Source organism: Chiloscyllium plagiosum, unplaced genomic scaffold (genome assembly GCF_037043375.1).
Source record: "Chiloscyllium plagiosum isolate Xiang-an unplaced genomic scaffold, Cpla_swu_hap1 HiC_scaffold_5, whole genome shotgun sequence".
Taxonomy (NCBI): Eukaryota; Metazoa; Chordata; class Chondrichthyes; order Orectolobiformes; family Hemiscylliidae; genus Chiloscyllium; species Chiloscyllium plagiosum.
In genome coordinates, this window is record NW_028270143.1 from 47,349,680 (window position 1) to 47,372,713 (window position 23,034).

Sequence of the window (23,034 nt, forward strand, 5' to 3'; positions counted from 1 at the left end):
CATTGCTGATGACTTCGAAATCGTGTCATAGGATTCTTTACATCACTGGGTCTGGCAGATTCAGTTTAATATCTCAGCTAAAAGACATCACCTCCAATAGTGCAGCTCTCCTTCAATCCCAGAAGAGAGCACCTGGAAGTTCCTATATATTGAATATCTGACTACAGATATTTAAAAAATAACCATAAGTCATCTATAAACAGATGAAATCTCACAACATTCTTGAATTTTAGGTAATGCCTCTCTTCAGCTTGTAAGCAACAAAATTCACAGTGATAAACAGGTCCAAGAATCTAAAACGCAGTTTTAAAAGTTTTAAATGGATTCCGTTTTATGGATGTAAATCAATAGGCAGCCAACAAAATGAGGTAAATATATTCATAACGATATTCTATTATTTTTGATTAAAGTGTCTGAACTCTTTTATTCCTATCCATAATAAGATTAATGTCCGGATGTCAATGATTTCGAGAAGAGCAGGAGTGGTGTACTTAAGCTAAATCAATTCTCCTATGCTGGGGAGTTAAAATTGCCACTGATAAAGGTCAAAGTCTAACTGTGATGGTTCCTGAACTTGAATAGTTTACTGATATTCATTGTCTAAATAATCATCATTTAAGGTCTTGAACAATGTTTATTAGTACATTTATTAGTATTCTCTGTAATCCCTCTCCCACGTTTTCATTCTCTGTGACCTTTTTCTACACAGCCCCTTTCGAGGCTGTATTTTCAGTTGTTCTCCCACTTCATTTTGTGCAATCTCCCCCCATGTATCCTGCGGACTCTCTACCCGTACTCCCAACTTGTGAAGTCTGCACCATCCCTTTCTCTCCTTTTGGTTTATTTCCCGTATCTCCTCTGTGAAGGCTCCGTCTGCAATTCCCTCTTCTGTTCTAGACCAATGGCTATGCTATTCCCATAATTCCAAGCGGGCGATGCTCCGGACCACATTCCATTCCTGGGGAATCGTTCCATTGCTGATGCTCGAGATCGGGGCCGTGTTCCACTACTATGAGGACCACTGCCGTCTGCATCTCTCTGCTGTCCGGTGAGTTTGACGTCGAGTTTCTGCAGCAGCGAACTCAATAAACCTGAACCCAATTGTACCTCTGCAAAAGGGTGTTTTTTTTTGTGTATGTTGGGGCTCAGCCTGGCCTCCCGTTTTGTGAAGTACATAAAAATTGTTGCTGTGGGTGTGTCGCTTCTTCAGTCACCGTTACACAGCCACACTACGGAAAACACTGATCCAAACAGTCCCATAGTAACCGCATAGAAACGACTCTAGATTTCATCTTCCGCTGTTCCTTTTCCCATTTTAAAAAAAGAAACGACCTTTATTCCCTAAAATTGCGCATTTTTATGGTAGGTGCTATGAACATTAACCGACCAAAACTTCTCAGTACAATTTATTTCTTGCTTCTCCTCAATTCATTATTTATGTTTATTTTGAAAGGAGCTAATGTAAACATAGGTTGTGGATCAGCTTCAAACCATCGCCATGACTGCCTATTTCCACCTTTAACATTACCAGACTTCACCTTGTTTCAGTTTGCAATTGTCTGTTGAAATCGCCATTCACATTTTCGTTATCTCTGGACTTGATTATTCCAATGTATTGGTTTCACAGACCCTGCAAAGATTTGAGATTGCACCAACCTCTCCTTCTCCTAAGTCATGTTTGCCCATCATCTGTGTTTGCTTACATTCACACCTCGGATTTTTACAGTTCTCATCCTTATTTTCAATACTCTCCACTGCAAAGCCCTGATTTCTATAATCTTCTGGGTGTAAGTGCTGTCTAACCTTGACCCCTTAAACATCCCTAATTTTAGTAATTTTCCTGTTGGTGGCTGCCTTCAACTGCCAAGACCTTGAATGCTGGGATTACTTCCTCAAGCCTTTTCAGTTCTCTTTCCTTCTTTAAAATCCTTTTAAAACCTTCTACTTTGATATTTCTTTGTGGCTTAGTGTCAACGTTTGTTTGTAACTACACCTGTGAACTACTTTGGGACCTTTGACAAGGTTAAAAGTGCTTTATAGATAGTCGTTACTGAATGCAGTATTTGTACTATAGTGTCAAGATTTAATGTGTTAATAACTCAATTTATTTGTGTGTACTTGGCACTTGTGATTCCTTTTAATTATGTTGTTTACAATACTTAAGAAGAAACCTCCACTTATGGACAGAGCAACAGGATGCATTATTCAACTTAAATTTAAAATGGGATTAATAGTTATAAATTCTTAATGTATTTTCAGTGTCTTCGTGATATTAATATTTTGTTTCTGATAAAGGATAGTTATGCTTTGTTGCAATTTCTATATTTTTAAAAATATCAAACTATGCATCAGTCTAATTTGTAAGTTCGTACATTTTTACTTTAAGGTTTGGCGAAAACAATCTACTTATGCAGTGAAACTATTAATCATAAATAAAATTCGATAGGTTCAGACAGTTTTTAAAGAAAGGATGTGTTAACTGCAATAAACTTAGATGCTTAGTTGTGTTTGACAGGTATGGTAGAGAATTTCTGGCATGTGTAAAGTGATACATAGTTGGTTCAATAAATACTTGCCTGTTATTAGTGCAGGAAAACATTCAAAATCATTCAGCATTTGGTAAGCAGGAACATGGAAATCAAAGTTAAGTTTTTCTTACCAACATTTGAATAAAATTTTATAGATAACTTTTTTTTAGCTTGTGGAGAAGCTAGTCAGAGCAGAATGCATGTGCAAGAGGCACACACTGAGCTCAACTAGAAAGCAGACAAAAAAAAGTGAGAAACATTGGAGGAAGAGGGACTGAAGTGAATTTATTTGTTGGCTTGCAAGTAGCTTTTGATTTTTGCTTTCTTTTGTCACTTAGAATTGGCTCAAATTGCTAAGGAATTGGTGTTAGAAACTTTCAGCATTTAAAGAGGATCTAAAGACAGAAGGGAATAGTAATTGATAACAATTGGTCTGTCCCACTGGAGTTTATATTGGGGCATTAGGTATTGGTGAGGAGGGACAAGAGCTGGGTCCTTTCCTTTGGAGTCTGATATACAAACTGCAGGAGGTACAGTAACTTCTGCCACATTTCTCACTGGTCTTAACTGTGACACATGTAAAGTATTGTTTGTTTGTTTTCAATGTATAATCCAATGAAGAGTTGAAAATGTGGCTTCTGACACTGTTTCAGGGTTTATCCTTTTTCAGTATCTGTTGCCTGGATTAATCAGGTTTTATGTCAATGGCCTTCTTGACCAGGGCTACTACTGTGGCACTTTTTATTCTCTTCTGCTAGGCTTTGCAGTTAGCAGTGCTGGTGATACACTCAGGCCCGGAAAATGTTAGTTATCCAATAATTTGAGTATGTTTTAAGTAATGTAAGCAACCTTTCCTTAAGCATTCCCTCCCTTAATCTAATGGACACTCAAGATAGTCTGGCACTGATGTTGATGTTGTTGGCATTGTGCAAGTTGCTTAATCTTAGAAATTCTAATCAGGTTTTAATTGATGGGCTGTTTTAACATAATTAAGGGAGTAGAAAGAAGCATTGGTTTCAGGCATCACAATTACAAGATTTAATGGCTGTGATTGTTTCTAGTCCATGCACAAAATATAATCTATGTGCAATGTTTACGTGTATTTTTAAAAATAAAGTCCAGGGATGTTGCAAGGAGGGGAGGGAGGGTCTGAATATATCTAATTCACGAACTGCATTCTCCATTCGTTGCTATAGCCATTCATTGCTATTTTAGCAAACTATTCCATATAATATTTTAATTTCATTTTGTTTTGAAAAAGCCTGTTTAGTAAACTGTGCAGATGGCTCTGAATTAAATAAATGGGCGAATAATGGAATCAACAGTTATCGCATTAGCTGGCGTAGGACTGCTGAGATGGAGGGTGAGTCCAGCAATAAGCCCAAAATATACTTTGTGGGAGGTTTGTCAGTGTTGGTCTAAAACATTGTCTTTAATATTTTTTGTGCTTCAATTTTGTTATAATGTTTGTGTTTAAATTGTCTCCCTTGTATCTCAATAACTATTTTCAGAAGCGAAGTGCTTAAATATAGTAACAGTTTGATCACAGATTAATCTAAACATTAACCCAATTTAATTTATTAATTACAAGTTTTCTTTTTACAGTTTAATATATTTTAAATATATTTAATGAGGTTCATGTCTGCCAAAATTTGATTGTTATTACATTTTTAATGCATTAGTCTGTATATAGGTCCAACATGAGCATCTCCAATTAAAATGATCTTCATTCCAAAAGGAAATCATTTAGATGCGAATAGAGTTTTATAGGTAGGAGTAAAAATATTATAGTTGCTTTAATTTTAACCTTCATTTAATACAATACTCAGGATGTAACGATGTATAAATTATACTGTATTTCCTTGTAATAAAGCAATGATTGGACTTCAAAGGAATTAATTGTCTGTAATTTGGAACATCCTAAGTATGTCAAATGCTCGATATTAATGCAACTTTATTCAAACAAATTGAGGCAACTGTTCCAAATTGTGGCTTATACCAGATTTTGCAGGTTTTTTGAAGCAGTGTGGCCTTTTGTTTTCAAATAACTTTACTGCCTCAAATGGGTTTTAGTGATTAGATTTTACAAATGATCAAATCGTGGAACACTCTAGATTTCACAGTGATTCACTGGCTTTAAATATTGCTCAACAACAAATTTGTAGCAATCAGTGTTCTAAACTCTGGGGTCAGCCTTAACTGTTATACACGGGTCAATGAAGAAAGGCACGAGAGCCTGAAGTTAGCTTTTTTGGAGAGCTGGCACTGACAAGATTTGTTTCCTTCTCTGCTCTTTATTGTATGATTTTAAATTAGAATCTGTGAACTTTGAGAGAAATTTTGTAAATGTATGCAAGCACTGATTTTCTGAGTTTTCGCTGGTGTGTGGAGTCTTGCTGGTGTGGCATATGGGCTGCAAAATTGGGAGCTTAGACTGGTGAGCCTGTGTAATGGTGCCTGCATTTTGTAATGCATGTACTTCAAAACTCTGCTGATGTTCTCATTTAACCTGCAAAGTTTATGTATTGGATCTTCCAGCTTTCTTGCCATTTCCATGTTGGCAGCTCTGCTGCCCTATTGAAAATGGTTACTGCTGTGCTGGTGTTGTATCCTGTCCGAATAGTTTTTCTTGGCAGTGAGTATTCCATTTTGAATTGGCAATATAACCTGAGGCTGAAATTCCACAATGAATTGTTGGTGCTAAGGGGTTCTACCGTTTTCTGTGTATTGCAATTTGAAGCATAACGACTGAGTGACAGTTTCCTGAAAATAACTGTGTGTTTGTTTGGCAGCAGTATTGGCACAGCTCCTTAAAGCCTCTAAATTTTGAAAATGTATATTGTCTGCTCTGTATTTCATTGAGCTAAGAGAGCAGTTATCCATGCAGTAGGATGAGAAACCCTAGCTGAAAGACTGACAAGTATTTGAAATTAATTTTATAGCTTTAAACAACTGAAGCAATACTTTGGACTTTATACATTGTTGAATTGTTCCAATATGAAATGGGGGCTGTGTTGTGTGAGATTGTGTACCCAGAATGCAATGGTCATTGCTGCTGCACTGCAGCCAGATGCTAGGCAACTATTCATCAATCCAGAGCACAAGGTCCAGCGTGCATTTGATGGCAACCTTCTTTACCTGTGTTTAAAATAGTGATTTGTTTTAGATTTCTGGGGTCCATAAGATATAACATGCCTCAGATGCTGAGATGAGGTGACAGCCCTTGACAGGTAAAGCAGCATCAGAGCAGCAGGAGTGTCAAGGTTTCAGGTCGGGATCCTTCATCAGGACTGGGGAGTGGGAAGAGGACTGAGAAATAAATGATTTATTGCATCTGTTGCTTTCGATGAGGTGTCCTCCATATCAGAGAGACCATGCATGAACTCAGGGACTGGTTCAGGGAACATTAAAGGACCAAACGCTCCAATCAGATCCACCTTCTGGTTGCCAGCCCCTCACACCCCCACCCCACAACTCCCCCAATGACATGTACATCTTGGGCCGCCTCCACCATCAAAATAAGGCCACACTCAAACTGGAGGAAGAAGGGCATCACGGTGGCTCATTGGTTAGCACTGCTGCCTCTCAGCACCAGGGTTCCAGGTTCGATTCCAGCCTCAGGCGACTGTCTGTGTGTTTCCTTCAGGTGCTCCAGTTTCCTCCCACACTCCAAAGATGTGCAGGTCAGGTAAATTGGCCATGCTAAATTGCCCATAGTGCTAGATACATTAGTCAGAGGGAAATGGGTCTGTGTGGGTTAGTCTTCAGAGGGTCAGTGTGGACTTGTTGGGCTGAAGGGCCTGTTTCCACACTGGAGGGAATCTAATCTAATCAACACCTCATCATCCACCACAGGAGCTTAAAACAATATGGCTTCAATGTAGAATTCACCAACTTTCAATTCTCCCCACCCCCCACTTCATTCCAAGTCTAGCCCTTCCTCTCTGCCCCACTCTCTTGACCTGAACTAACCTGTCTACCTTCCTTCCCACCTATCCACTCCATCCTTCCCACTGACCAATCACAATTACAATCCTACCTGCACCCATTATCACCATTCCCCAAGCCCCATCCCCCTCCTTCCATTTATTTCTCAGCCTTTCCCTTTCCCCAGTCCTGATGAAGAACCCTTACCCAAAGTGTCAACTCCTCTGCTCCTCTGATGCTGCCTGGCCTGTTGTGCTTTTCCAGCTCCACGTTTTATTGACTCTGACTTTCCAGCATCCGCAGTCCTCACTAGCTCCAAGACAGCCCTTGACCAAGTGTGGCATTAAGGATCCTGAACAAAACTGGAATCGGGACAAACTCTCTGCTGTTTGGAGTCATACCTGACACAGAAAAGTTTGCAGTTTGAATCCTGTACGTAGGCTGGTTGTTGGGGGTCAGACATCTCATCTTCAGTTCAACTCTGTAGCAGTTCTTCAGGGTAGTATCTGAGGTCTTCAATTGCTTCATTAATAACCAAAGTGTATGGAAAGGTTTAGCAATTAAACTTCAAGCAAACTGAACAAACAAATGATAATGAGAAGAGGGATGGTTAATAGAGGACTGACGGTGTTATATCTGAATATACGCATTATAAGGAAGAAGGTAAATGAGCTTGTGGCACAGATTGAAATTGGCAGGTATGATGTGGTGCCCATCACGGAGACCTGGCTGCAAGGGTATCAGGACTGGGAGCTGCATATTCAAGGATATGCATCCTATTGAAAAGATAGGCTGTTGGGTAGGGGGCGTGGGATTGCTTTAATAGTAACTAACGAAATTAAATCAATAGTAAGAAATGAAGTAGGGTCAGATGGAGTAAAATCTCTGTGGGTTGAATTTAGGAACCACCAAGGTTTAAAAAAACCATAGTTGGATTCATGTATAGGCCACAAATAGTAGTCGGGAGCTGAGGCGCAAGATACACCAGGAGATAGAAAAGCAACTCGTGATCACAAGGGATTGCAATATGCAGGTGGACTGGGAAAATCGGGTTGGTAGTGCTTCGCAAGAAAAGGAGTTTGTGGAATGTCTGTGAGATGGCTTTTTGGAGCAGCTTGTGGTGGAGCCCACTAGGGAACAGGCTACACTGGATTTAGGGTTCTCCCATAAGGCAGATGGAATCAGGGAGTTTAAGGTGAAGGAACCCTTCAGAGATAGTGGCCATAACATGATAGAATTTACTCTGCAATTTGAGAGGGAGAAGGTGGAATCAGAGGTAAGTTTTTTATGGCTGAATAAATGCAACTACAGAGGCGTAAGGGAGGAGCTGGGCAGAATTGACTGGGCGTGGAGCCTAGCAGGAAAGACAGTATTACAACAATGGCAGGGGTTTCTGGGAGTAATTCAGGAGGCACAGCAGAGATTCATCCTGAGGAAAAAGAAACGTGACACAGCGAGCACGAGGCAACCATGGCTGACTAGGGAAGTCAGGAATAGCATAAAAGCAAAAGAGAAAGCATGCAATGTAGTGAAGGGCAGTGGGGGGCTTACAAAGACCAAAGGGGGTAACAAAAAAACAAAGAGGGAAAAGATTAAATATGAGGGAAAGCTAGCCAGTAATTTAAGGGAGACTGCAAGAGTTTCTTCAGAGAGATAAAAGTGGACATTGGGCCGCTGGAAAATGACACTGGAGACATAGTGTTAGGAACCAAGGAAATGGCTGAGGAATTGAATAATTGCTGTTCTTCATGGTAGATGACACAAGTAATATCCCAAAAAGTCAAGAGTTGGGGGGGGACAGAGCTGAGTATGGCGGCCATCACCACTGAGAAGGTGCTAGAAAACTGAATGGCCTAAAGGTAGATAAATCACCTGGACAAGAGGATCTACACCCTCTAGTTCTGAGGGAAATGGCTGAAGAGATGGTGGAGGTGTTAGTGGTGATCTTTCGGGAATCGCTAGGAGGATCCCAGAGGATTGGAAAATCGCTAATGTGACACCCCTGTTTAAAAAGGTAGCAAGGCAAAAGACAGAAAATTACAGACCGATTAGCCTAACCTTAGTTGTGGGTAAGATCCTGGAATCCATTGTGAAGGATGAGATTTCTGAATACATGGAAGTGTATGGTAGAATAGGGCAAAGTCAGCACGGTTTCATCAAGGGGAGGTCATGCCTGAAAAATCTGCTAGAATTCTTTGAAGAATTAATGAGCAGTCAGACCAAGGACAGCCAATGGATGTTATCCACGTGGACTCGAAGAGGCCTTTGACAAGGTGTTGCACAGGAGGTTACTGAGTAAGATAAGGGCCCATGGTGTCAGAGGCAAGGTGCAAGGTTGAATAGAAGCTTGGATGTCTGGTAGAAAGCAGAGAGAGAATAAAAGGGTCCTTCTCAGGATGGAAGCCAGTAACAAGGTGTGTTCCGCAGGGCTCAGTGTTGGGACCACAACTTTTCACTTTAAACATGAATGATCTAGATGAAGATACTAAGGCTCTAGTCAGACCACTTTTGGAGTAGTGTTTGCAGATTTGGGCCCCATATCTCAGGAAGGATGAACTGGCAAAGTTTGTAGACTATATAAAGATCTGTAAAGTGACAGGTAGCATTGAGGAGGCGGGAAGCTGCAGTATGATTTGGACAGGTTAGGGAGTGGGCAAAGAAGTGGAAGATGGAATACAATATGGGAAAGTGTGAGGTCATGTACTTTGGTAGGAAAAATGGCATGAACTGTTTTCTAAATGGGCAGAAAATTCAAAAGTCTGAAGTGCAAAGAGACTTGAGTTCTAGTCCAGGATTCTCTCAAGATAGACTTGCAGATTGTATTTGCCTTCCGACTACTGACTCCATGTTATAGTCATAGAGATGTACAGCATGGAAACATACCCTTCGGTCCAACCTGTCCATGCCGACCAGATATCCCAACCCAGTCTTGCCCCACCTGCCAGCACCCGGCCTATCTCCCTCCAAACCCTTCCTATTCATAGACCCATCCAAATGCCTCTTAAATGTTGCAATTATACCAGCCTCCACCACATCCTCTGGCAGCTCATTCCATACACGTACCATCCTCTGCGTGAAAAAGATGCCCCTTGGGTCCCTTTTGTATCTTTCTCCTCTCACCCTAAACCTATGCAGTCTAGTTGTGGACTCCCCGACCCCAGGGAAAAGACTTTGTCTATTTATCCTATCCATGCCTCTTAAAATTTTGTAAACCTCTATAAGGTCACCCCTCAGCCTCCGACGCTCCAGGGAAAACAGCCACAGCCTGTTCAGCCTCTCCCTATAGCTCAAATCCTCCAACCCTGGCAACATCCTTGTAAATCTTTTCTGAACCCTTTCAAGTTTCCCAACATCTTTCCGATAGGAAGGAGACCAAAATTGCACGCAATATTCCAACAGTGGCCTATCCAATGTCCTGTACAGCTGCAACATGACCTCCCAACTCCTGTACTCAATACTCTGACCAATAAAAGAAAGCATACCAAATGCCTTCTTCACTATCCTATCTACCTGCGACTCCACTTTCAATGAGCTATGAACCTGCACTCCAAGATCTTTGTTCAGCAACACACTCGAGGACTTTACCATTAAGTGTATAAGTCCTGCTAAGATTTGCTTTCCCAAAATGCAGCACCTCACATTTATCTGAATTAAACTCCATCTGCCACTTCTCGGTCCATTGGCCTATCTGATCAAGATCCTGTTGTAATCTGAGGTAACCCTCTTCGCTGTCCACTACACCTTCAATTTTGGTGTCATCTGCAAACTTACTAACTATACCTCTCATGCTCGCATCCAAATCATTTATGTAAATGACAAAAAGTAGAGGACCCAGCACAGATCCTTGTGGCACTCCACTGGTCACAGGCCTCCAGTCTGAAAAACAACCCTCCGCCACCACCCTCTGTCTTCTACCATTCTCCAAATGGCGAGTTCTCCGTGTATTCCGTGAAATCTAACCTTGCTAACCAGTCTCCCATGGGGAACCTTGACAAATGCCTTACTGAAGTCCACATAGATCACATCTACTGCTCTGCCGTCATCATTCCTCTTTGTTACTTCTTCAAAAAACTCAATCAAGTTTGTGAGACATGATTTTGTACGCACAAAGCCATGTTGACTATCCCTAATCAGTCCTTGCCTTTCCAAATACATGTACATCCTGTGCCCACCACCAACGTTAGGCTCACTGGTCTATAGTTCCCTGGCTTGTCCTTACTATCCTTCTTAAAGACTGGCACCACGTTAGCCCCCCTCCAGTCGTCCGGCACCTCACCTGTGACTATCGATGATACAAATATCTCAGCAAGAGGCCCAGCAATCACTTCTCTGGCTTCCCACAGAGTTCTAGGGTACAGCTGATCAGGTCCTGGGGATTTATCCACCTTTTATGCATTTCAAGACATCCAGTTCTGGCATTTATTTTGAGAGGACTTTAATATCAAAGCAGTGATGTACTTCTGAGGCTCTATAAGGCTCTAGTCAGACCAGATTTGGAGTAGTGTTTGCAGATTTGGGCCCCATATCTCAGGAAGGATGTACTGGCCCTGCAGTGTGTTCAGAAGAGCTTCATGAGAATGGTCCCAGAAATGGAAAGCTTAACAAAAGATGAACATTTGAGGACTCTGGGTTTATACTTGGAGTTTAGAAGGATGAGGGGGGGATGTAATTGAAACATACAGAATACTGAATGGCTGGACAGAGTGGATGATGGGAAGATGTTTCCTGTGGTAGAAGAGACTAGGACCCCAGGGTATAGTCAAAGAGTAAGGGAAGACCTTTTTAGAACTGAGATAAGGAGAAACTTCTTCAGCCAGAGAGTGGTGAATCTATGGAATTCATTGCCACAGAAGGCTGTGGAGGCCAGGTCATTCAGTATATTTAAGACTGAGCTACATAGGTTCTTGAGTATCAAGAGGATCAAGGGTTATGGGGATAATGGGGTTGAGAAACTTATTAGAGCTGAAAATGTGTTGCTGGAAAAGCGTAGCAGGTCAGGCAGCATCCAAGGAACAGGAGAATCGACGTTTCGGGCATAAGCCCTTCTTCAGGAATCTCCTGTTCCTTGGATGCTTCCTGACCTGCGCTTTTCCAGCAACACATTTTCAGCTCTGATCTCCAGCGTCTGCAGTCCTCACTTTCTCCTTGAGAAACTTATTAGCCATGATTGAATGGAAGAGCAGACACGATGGGCTGATTGGCCTAATTTCTGTCTCCTATGTCTATGGTCTTTTTGACATCGTAAGGTAAGAAGTGGGAATGTTTGCTAATGATTGCACAATATTCAGCACCATTTATGACTCATCATATACCGAAGCATGTTCAAATACTACAAGATCTGAACAATGTCCAGTTTTGGGCTGAAAAATGTCAAGGACCTGTTTCCACACTCTTAAGGAATCTAATCTGTGGAAAGTGAAACAGAGCTAACAGTTTTTAACAGCATTATGAAGATGCATGGGATGACTTAACTCTGTTTCTCTCTCTGTAGATGCTCCTTGACCTGTTGAGTTTCTTCCACACTTTTTTGTTTTTATCTCAAATAAAGGCGTCTACTTTAAGAGTAGACTAGATTCCCTACAGTGTGGAAACAGGCCTTTCGGCCCAACAAGTCCACACCCACCCAGACCCATTTCCCTCTGTCTAATGCACCTAACACTATGGGTTATTTAGCATGGCCAAGTCACCTGACCTGCACATCTTTGGACTTCCATGTAGAAAGTGCTCCCTGTGCACAAAAGATGGTATGATATGGAAACAACCATTACTGGTTGTTGATGTTTACATTTTATGCAAACAAAGTTACATAAAACTACATAAGTCGTTTTTATATGGGGTCAGGGCATCAAAGTCAGGGCAGCATTTTGTCACCCATCCCTAATTACCCTTGATGTGGAGGTGCTGGTGTTGGACTCAGTTGGACAAATTTAGAAGTCACATGATACCAGATTATAGTCGAACAGATTTATTTGAAATCACATGCTTGTGAAATGCTGTTCCTTCGTCAGGTGAAATGGAGGGAAGAATTGAGAGCTGGAGAGAGAATAGCAAGATAATTCCAGGTAATTAAGAGTGTCAATAGATAAGTACAAATGGCATGAGTGCAATGTTGACACGCTGAATAGTAAGTCTTTGCAGGTAATCAGAAGTCTCAAATGGTGTGAGTAAAGTGTCAACAGGTGAATAACAAGTGAGGGATGAACTATGAACCGATTAAATATGGCAGAGAGATAATTACAAATAATCAAAAATAAGTTGGTGCTAGAGACAAGCCAAATGACTGGAATAAAATGAGTATTTTCACATTTTACTCACACCGTTTGACATTTTTGATCACCTGCAAAAACTTGTTATTCAGTCTGTTGATACTCCACTCAAATAATTTGTACTTTGCTGTTGCCACTCTTAATGACCTGGAATTATCTTACCATTATCTGTCTGTCTATCAATTCTGTGCCTGTGTGCTTCCCTCCATTTCATCTGACAAAGGAGCAACACTCAAAGCGTGTGATTTCAAATAAACCTGTTGGACTATAATCTGGTGTTGTGTGACTTCTGACTTAATTACCCTTGAATTGAGTGGTTTGGGAGGCCAATGCAGAGAGCATTTACGAGTCCGTTATTGCTGTAGATCTGATGTTACGTGCAGTTCAGACTGGTTAAGGATAGATCAGTTAAGCATGCCCTAAAATACATTAATGAACCAGTTGGGTTTTTACCATAATCGATGGTAGCTTTATGACTCTATTACTAACAATAGTTTTATAGTGCATATTAATGAATTGCATTTGCATTGCACCAGCTCTAGTGAATTTCTTTATCCAGTGCTAAAGTTCTTGTCCAGTGACATTACCACCATGCCACCATTCCCTTTTGACTATTTGAATACACTGGTATGAGAAGTATACTGTACACAAGTTATAAATGCTTTAAATTGATATTGGTCAGATCTTGCAATAGTTCCTATTCGGCTAAACTCAACAGTCATCTGTTAAAAACTGTTAACTCTGCTTCTGTTTCCACCGATGCTGCCTGACCTCCTGGGTTTGTCCAGCACTTTCTAGATTAGATTAGATTATCTACAGTGTGGAAACAGGCCATTCAGCCCAACAAGTCCACACTGACCCTCCAAAGGGTAACTCACCAGACCCATTTCTATCTGACTTATGCACCTAACACTATTGGCAATTTAGCATGGCTAATTCACCCTGACCTGCACATCTTTAGATTGATTCTACTTTTATTTGAGATCTTCAGATCACTTGCTGTAGTTCATGGTAAATCAGCAGATGCATTACGTGTAATAATGGGAGTTTCCATATAATAGCAAAAATCGACGTCCTTCGTGTAACCTTTTATGATTGTTTTGCATTTGAAATAATAGGCAACTCTTTGGTGTATGATGCACAAAATTTGACCTTCAAAATTACTTCTACTGATTTATAGATTTAATTAGTGCTGTAAAGTTATCAACTTGCTTATGCCTAGGCTCTGGTAATAGATTTAAGAAGTTAGATAGTATAGAAGGTGGACTAGGAAGAGCTATGGGGCAGTTATTTATATTATAGAGGTGAAGAGTGTTAAATCTCTTGGCAGTCTCATTACTTATTATTGGTGCAAAACAACTTGTTTCCCTGACCTAATGAAATACACTTATACCTTTTGTTATGTATTACATTACTAGTGCTGAGGATTAGGGATGTGGAGGGAGGCCATTCAGCCCCTGTTCTTGCACTCAAACAGATCATGGCGGACCGCAACGCCACATCCCTGCATATCTGCATTGCCCCTGTTAACTTTGCATCCAGAAATGTATTGATTTCTCTGTTGTACATGGTTACTGATTCCGCAGCCCGCTGGGTAGAGAATTCTAAAAACTTCTGAAATGAAGAAATTTCTCCTCATCTCAGTCTTAAATGTCCTATCCTGATTCTGAGACTGTTCCTTGGTTCTAGAAATACCAGCCAGGGGAAATATCCTCCCTATATCAATGCTGTAAGAATTTTATAAATTTAAATATGATAAACTCTCAATTTTTGAAACTCTAGGGAAAAAGACTCAGTTTCCTCAATCTCTCCCACCATCCCAAGGATTAATCCAAAGAAGCTGTATTGCACTCCATCAGTGATAATATGAAACAAACACTGTACATAATACTCCAGGTACTATTACACCAAGGCTGTATACAATTGCAGTCAGACATCTTTACTTTGGTACTCAATCCCCATGTGATGAAGACAAATGCACCATTTACTTTCCTAATTGCCATCTGTAACTGCAACATAGCTTTTAGTAACGTTAGACATCAGCACCTTCTCAGCATTTAAGAAATGTTCTTTCTTTCAAAGTAAATAATGTCACAATTGTCAACATTATGTTTCATTTGCTATGTTCTTGCCCATTCTCAGCCTGTTCAAGTCCCCTCGGAGGCTCCTGCTCACATCTTACATTACCACTTAGCTTTGTGTCATCACCAAATTTGCAAATTCCGTTTGGTCGGTTCCCACATCCAACTCCATTATGTAGATTGTGTACAGCTGTGGCCTCAGCACAGCTCCTTATAGTATTCCACTCGTAAAGCCTGCTGTCCTAAGAATGATCCGTTTATTCCTACTCTTTTTTTATTTCTTCTGTCTGATCACCAATTTTCAAGCCATACTAACATGTTACCCCAACCTCCCAATCCCATTCGCCCTAATTTTCTTTGCAAACTTTCGTGTGTGATTTTATCAAAAGCCTTCTGAAAATCTGAATACAGCACTTCTGCTTCTTCACCTATGCTACAAGTAACATCCTCAAAAACAAAACTCCAACAGATCAACATGATTTCCCTTTATAAAGCCATGACAATGCTGCCCAATCATATCATTATTTTCTATTTATCTTTTCTAATAACTTTTTCTATTTATTTAATACCCTGTCACTGGTAGGGATTCCAACAACATTCTGTCATGTAAATCCTTGTTAAAAATAATTTTTAGGTGGTTCCTCTCCCTTGCCATTACTGAGTGCGATGTGTTTTCTTGTATTCTTTGTACTCCCATGATTCCATGTTAATGTTCTGTATGGTCACTGAACTTGAAGACAATTGAAGTTGTGGATCTGTTCACCAAACTGGTGTAGCGAATGGCTTGGTCAACGAGTCCACGACTGCATCCACAAACCGAGCTACGAATCTTCTCAAGAATTTAAAAGAATCCTTTTTGGTGAAATGCTGTGATGTATGCTCAGAAACGTGCAGGATTTTAGATCTGCAACTCATTTCATGACAATATTTAATTTCTTTATAGTTGTATATACTGTTAGATATTGGATCTTATTACACCTTCTATTCCGATGTTCCCTAGCTTGCCATTTCATCTTCCACCCGACATAACATTTTGAAGAATGGCCACATCTGACTCGAAACATCAACTCTTTCTGTTTCCCCCGATGTTGTCAGACTTGCTGAGTGTCTCCAGCATTTTCTACTTTTGTTTCAGATTTCCAGCATCGATGTTTTGCTTTTATTTCAGGTAGCTCTGATTTCTCTTGTCAAAAACTATTCTGTTTTGTAAGAACTGGGTGAAGTAGACATCTCCTCTGTTATTCCTTTTATGGTGGTTTGACCGGACTTCCTACACAATGCAAGTGTGAAATTTCAGGAGGGTGATGAGTCATTGAGTTGCACAGCAGGCAGACGCATTTGAAGAAGATACTATTATTGAGCATAACAGAAAACACAGATGCCATCATCTTGGTTATCCCTCAGTTCGAGAGTGATACATGTTCAGAATCTTGAGTATCTGCCTTGGTCTCCATTTGACCGAACAGTTGATTCTCAACCCATGGAACTTTGGACACATGAGGCAGGATTTCCCATAACCACGGGATTTGGAGTCAGGAGTTTGCTTTACTTTCTTTCCCTATCTGTTGCCACTCTATCTCAAAATTAAGATGTTGGGTTTAAAATGTTCAGCTTGATGGACAAGTTGACGGATGAGAGAATAGGACCTGGTGGGGAGACACATCATTTTCAGCCATCTGGAGTGAGGATCTATACCATTGAAGTTGATTTTGCAAGTGCTTTGTCTGAATGCTTGTGCTGGCTTCATGAAGGATAAAGGAACGTCTGACGTAGGAGCAGAACATCCCTCAACCTATTCGATTAGATCATGTCCAACCTAGTTGTGATCTCAACTATACTTTTCTGCTTTCTGAGGAACACCGTTGCATGGATGATCATGTCATTCGTTCGACTGTGCCGCCATTGAATCTGGAGGATATGATTGAAGCATTGCTGTTGGAATTTCTCTAGCATTCTTTAGTGTCCTACTGCTAGACCTATGAAAACAAGGAGACATAAAGCAGAATACTTAAAGTATCAAGGTACCATTTAGAATGATGGTTGGACAGAAGCTAAACCTGAGTTTGGGAGGATGAGGGAATGCACTGAATTACCAGCAATTGAATGATTCTCGCATACCTACTTATCCTCAAAACCCTACAACCTCTGATGTTACTGACTGGGTGCCAAGAATAGTTGCACAAGCACAGCCTGCCTGCACTATGGCCACAGGTGCATTTATGACTGTAAAAAATATACAATGATCTCTCCTCATCTTGGACTGTCCCAAATTTCTTTAGCTCTAATTTGTGGTATTCGATACTTCATTCCGAGTAAGCAATTTGTTTGATAGGTCCATTGACCCTTCTCTCTTCAAATTTGAAAGCTTGGAATAGTTAGTGAAGAGTAGTTTATTTCAGTTAAGACTTCTGAAATGATTTTAATTAGGTAAGAGTTTGCAATTTATTTTGTTTCTAAAAAAAAACAATTTAAAATGATTAATTATTTTGGTCATTGTTGAGTTCATTACCGTCTTCTTTGGCTAACCTGCATTTTCGATGACTGTCTACATGGTGAATTAACTGAGTTTGAATCGAAATTCACTATTTGGAATGAGGTTGTAACGCTAATGCTCAGTTTTGTTGTGATAATCTCTGATGTTATAGGATGGATGCTTGTTGCAGAGTGTAAGGTCACTGAATGTACGGATTGCTGCCTGTACAGTTCTCGTGTTATTAGGTGTAACCATGATCAAAATAGGGAATATTACTTGAATTGAGGCTTGACCTACATATTGGGCACTATTGTTCAATGCACTGTTCATTTTGCTGATTTTTGTCCCAAAAAGGCTGTGTCAGCTATCAGAATAATTTGCTGCTCTAACACTGCCATAACTTTCTGGTTGCGATCAAGGCTCTAGAAATGTTTGAATTGTCATCACAAATCTGTATTTTACAACACTACATTAACAAAGCTGGACTTTGATTGTAATCTGCAAGACTTCCTTTGGATGTAATGCAGAGAATTTGTCCCAAGGCAATATGTTTTCCTTCTCTGATGTCAAGAGTTGAAACACAAGTGATTTGTTCATTGACCTGTACAGTAATGTGGTGCTTTTAAATTCAAGCCCGTGACTTAATAAATTATTTTGATACTGTGATGAAATTGTTTGCAGCATGTATGGGCTTTTGAAATTATATGGAATTGTCTATTTGTTTGGAGTTAACAATTACTTTTTATAAAAACTACAATACCCATAATTGCAAGTGAGGGGAAGTCACTTGGAGGGCACTCCTCTAAGGTATTGGGGAGACCTTTCCAGACTCCCACTTTCGTTTTCGATTTGAACTAGGAGTCACTGGAGCAAGAAGTTTCTATTAAGCTCCGAATGTTTTGCTGTGGTAATTCAGGAGCATTCCTAAGAAAAGGAGTTTAAAGTAATGGCACTATCTTAGAAATTGAAGTTCTTATTAATCTTAACCAGATTTTATACCATCAGTGGAAAAGTTCTATGCAGTTTAAAATAAAACAGAAGGAAAGGAATTGAATCTCCATCAGGGATAATATAAGCATTTATAACAACTAAGAGTTTTCTACTATTTCATTAGATAAGTCAAAATTTGAATTACTTTAAACTCTGTGTTAAAAACAGTTTCTCTCTCTTGGAAATGAGCTGGACTGGATCTTGCTAGCTGTACAGCAATCTATCTCATGAGAATGGTAATAATGTTTGTAAGCTATACCAGGATGTACTGATACTGGTGAGATAATTCTGCCACTTAATAAATGGTTGGTGTATTTGTTCAGAGAATTCTGTGTACTATTCCAGCCACCACACTTCAAGAAAGGATACAGAAGCAAGCAAATGGGGTGATTGTGGGATTGGAGGGATCAGATTCTGTGGAGTAAATTGGGCATGTGCAACATTGAAAAAGAGATACTTCAGCATTTGCATGATTGCTGTTTTTAAGATTATCTACTCCTCAGTGAATGTAGGTCATGTAGCTGTTACCTTTTCAACAACAGTATGATATGGCCAGCACTCAATGGAAGGTATGTTTGCAACTGTGGTTACTTATGTTTAATTAAGTAGTGGATCTACAGAACAGACTCCCTATTACATTATCAGCATTAATTTATTCAAATATACATTAGATTAATTTCAGAAAATAATATTTTCAGGTGTAGTATGCGATTAGTTTGAAACATGACATGCAGGAGAAGGAATGCGATAGATGGTGGAGAGGAGGTGTACTAGGATGCTGCCAGGCTAGATAGTCTGAGATACAAGGGAAGATTGGGTAGCCTGGGGTTGTCTTCCTTTGAGCAGTGAAGATTAAGAGGGGACCTAATTGCACCCCTGATAATCTTATCAGGTCTTCAGATAGGATTCATAAGAAGGCATTTGTTTCATTAGTAGAGGTGTCAATAACCAGGGGACTTAGTGTCATAGAGGTGTACAGCAAGGAAACAGACCCTTCAGTCCAACCCGTCCATGCCGACCAGATATCCCAACCCAATCTAGTCCTACCTGCCAGTACCTGGCCCATATCCCTCCAAACCATTCCTATTCATGTACCCATCCAAATGCTTTTAAATGTTGCAATTGTACCAGCCTCCACCACTTTCTCTGGCAGCTCATTCCATACACGTACCACCCTCTGTGTGAAAAAGTTGACCCTTCAGTCTCTTTTATGTCTTTCCCACCTCGCCCTAAACCTATTCCCTCTAGTTGTGGACTCACTGAGCCAAGGGAAAAGACTTTGTCTATTTATCCTATCAATGCCCTTCATAATTTTGTAAATCTCTATAAGGTCACCCCTCAGCCTCCGACGCTCCAGGGAAAACAGCCCCAGCCTGTTCAGCCTCTCCTTGTAGCTCACATCCTTGTAAATCTTTTTTGACCCCTTTCAAGTTCACAACATCTTTCCGATAGGAAGGAGACCAGAACTGCATGCAATATTCCAAAAGTGGCCTAACCAATATGCTGTACAGTTGCAACATGACCTCCCAACTCCTGTACTCAATGCTCTGATAAAGGAAAATATACCAAACGCCTTCTTTAGTTGAGAAATTTCTTTCACTTGGAGGGTGGTGGGAGTCTGAAATTTATTGCCTGAAAGGTATGTGGGTCAGAAACCATTGCTATGTTTAAGCAGAAATTTGATTTTCACTTGATTCCCACATTCTCCAGGACCAAAAGCTGGAAAATGGAATTAGAGTACGTCATCAGATTTTTTGGATCTCTATCAGGGATAGTATAACACTGGAAGGAAGCAAAATATAAGTATTTAGAATAATGAAACTGTTTCATTAGGTAAATGAAAATTTGAATTACTTCACACTCCGTGTTAATAACAGTTTCGCTCCCTTGAAAATGAGCTGGACATCCTGCTCATCCTGGCATGGACACGATGGATTGAATGGCCTCCTACTATACTGTTAATGTCTGAGTCTACGATGCTTGGGAAGAACAGGTAACGTTTGATCAATGGGTCCTAAAATTATCCACCTAACAACGAGGGATTTTCTCAACTTGTCTGTTGTAGTTGAATTAATACATAATTCCCATGGTTAGTGGTAACTCGATTGACGTAGTAAGATGCAACCTCCAGAACTGTAGAATGCGCGATACTTCTTGGATTTTTTGGTACTATTCCTGTGTTTGTAAACTCTACAAGCAGTAATCAACTGATGTGACTGCATTTGCCAGCTTAGAATCATTAAAGATGCATTAATGATCAAAGTTACATCTTCTGTAACATTTCTGTTTATTTTTGCTACACATAAATGTGAAGGCGTTGGATAAGTTTTGACAAATATAATTTAAAATAAATAGTCTGTTGGATTTTTGTTCTCGTCGAAGTTCCGATCTTCTCAACAGGAATGGTTTATGTACTGTGTGTCAGCCTCATATATTTTCAGGCCAGGCATGCCATGTGAGTGGCAGAGTAAAACTCCATTTGCTCTGTGTTAAGTTTTTAAAATTAACTTTAAAAGGGCATTCTTTGCTAGAAACAATTCGGCTTTCCAAAACACAACCTCTGATTGTGATTGCTGAATTTGAGGCAGTTTTGTGATATGTCTAATAGCAGTTGGGTTGATACTACCCAAGACCATTTTACACAGGATTCTTACCATGAAGGGTCAGAGGAAATTTTATTGTTAGTCAGAATATGGTTCACTGCCAGATTCCTCAGTTTAACCAACTCTGCAAATACTGTAAATACATTTCTCCTAATGTTGTAATATTTTACAGTGACAACAATTTGTTTGCATCACCTTTACCTGAGCATTAACCAACAACTAATCAACAAAGTAGGGTCCTTCCTGTTGTGTTCTAAATTTTGTTTTTATTTAATTCTAACCTGACACTTGATAATTGTTCTATGTAATCTCTCAAATTCAATTAGATTGTGTTATATTAATTCAATGTTTTTTGATTTTAAAATATTTCAACCTTTCTATAAATTGTAAATAAGTTCTAAGATATCTGTTCTTTAAACATACCTCCTCAGAATTGATGAGTGATGGGCAATGTACCATAGTCCCAGAGGCTGCCCCCTCAGAGAGAGAGAGAGACTGGTGGTGAGTTTAACCTGAGGGTCACAATGCCTCGGGGAGGGGAGAGGTTGAGAAGGAGTGTCCATCGTGGCAACCTTAGCTGGGACAGGAATTGAACCCATGAAATTGCCATCACTTTGCATCGTAAATTAGCCATCCACCCGACTGAGATAACTGATCTCCATAACACTTGTCAAACTGGACTTGCACGTTAAATTCATGGGGTATCTTCATTGATGACCTCCGAAGTTGAAATTATATTTTGTTTATTTCTATTTCTACGTAATAGCAATAACATGGCAGTATTGGAATGCAGCCCTGCAATGCTAATTTTAAAAAAACCTTGGATGGTCATATGAAATGGCTATCACAGTGGAAATGGTAATGTGCAAGAAGTCAAATACGGATTTACTTCTTACTGGGCTGAAGTTCTCTGACTGGATGGGTGACTGGATATCAGCCAAAACAATGGGTCAGTGGCATGCACAGGTGAGTAGCAGGACTTCCGCCTCAGTTTTGGGTGAGAGCCAATGAAAAAGCTGCCTGTTGAGTTTAGGCATGTTGCCTAGTCAGAGGGCTGGCCACCTGGGAGCCTCAGCAGCTCTACCAGGAACAACTGCTGCTGAGGCAGACAGGTGAACCCCACCCCATATTTTCAATATGTCACATTTATTTTAGTTGAGATCCTTTAATGCTGACGATTTAATACTGAATACAGATCAATATATCGAGCTCCTCTACGTTTGTTCGGTAATGAGGTTTGATATTTGATCAGCACCCAACCTGCTGTTAATGAGTACAAAACAATTTGTGATTTTATAATTTGACTTTTCACTTTTCACTTTCAGTGTATTCCATTTTTTCAAGAGTCCATTCGGATCGGAATGTTTATCCATCATCTGGTGTCCTTTTTGTCCATGTTTTGGAGAGAGAATATTTTAAGGGGGAGTTTCCTCCCTACTCAATGAAACTTGGTAAGTGACATCTGTTGATCGAACTCAAGCTGTGCTCTTAAATTTAATTTAAAAAATATAAAATTATGCACTCACTTGGTTTACAAAAGCCTTCGCTATAGAATTTGTTCTGAATAATGGGGTGTAAACTATCTCAAGATTTCACAGCTGTAGGTATGTAAGTTAGCTCGCTGAGTTGGAAGATTTGTTATCTGACGTTTCACCACCATACTAGATAACAACATCAGTGAGCGTCTCCACTGAAGTGCTGGTGATATGTCCCACCTGGCAATTTATACGTCTTGGTTTCTTAAGGTGGGTGATGCCCTTTCTAGTTCTTTTCAAGTGAATGTAGTTAGGATCTAAATTATGTCTTTATTGATGGAGTTCTGGTTAGAATGCCATATCGCTAAAAATTCTCATGTCTTTGTTTAGCCTGTCCTAGGATGTGTGTGTAGTTCAATCCTCCTTTGTCTGTATAGAAACTAGTGATAATGGGTCATGCCTTTTGGTGACTAGTTGGTGTTTGTGTATCCTGGTGGCAAGCTTCCTGCTTGTTTGTTCAACTGCTTTTTACAGTTCTTGCATGGTGTCGTGTAGATGACGTTAGTTTTGCTGGTAGTATCTAATGGATCCTTTAGGTTCATTAGTCACTGTTTAAGTGTGTTGGTAGATTTGTGGGCTACCATGATGCCAAGGGGTCTGAGTAGTCTGGAAGTCATTTCTGATTTTAATG

At 40.1% G+C, this 23,034-nt stretch overlaps 1 protein-coding gene across 4 annotated transcripts in view; it reads left to right on the top strand.

The window, feature by feature from the left end:
- Positions 1 to 897: 897 nt before the first annotated feature.
- Positions 898 to 23,034, top strand: part of sgce (sarcoglycan, epsilon) — an 81,256-nt gene continuing 59,119 nt past the window's right edge. For 2 of the 4 annotated variants that reach the window (XM_043689932.2, XM_043689931.2), the window contains exons 1-3: positions 997 to 1,048; positions 3,790 to 3,891; positions 22,194 to 22,319. In XM_043689932.2, coding sequence (XP_043545867.1) covers positions 1,012 to 1,048; positions 3,790 to 3,891; positions 22,194 to 22,319 — 265 coding nt within the window. In that variant the 5' untranslated portion in view covers positions 997 to 1,011. Of the gene's footprint in view, positions 1,049 to 3,789; positions 3,892 to 22,193; positions 22,320 to 23,034 lie in introns of all 4 variants that reach the window. The other 2 variants (XM_043689930.2, XM_043689933.2) reach the window with 2 other exon arrangements.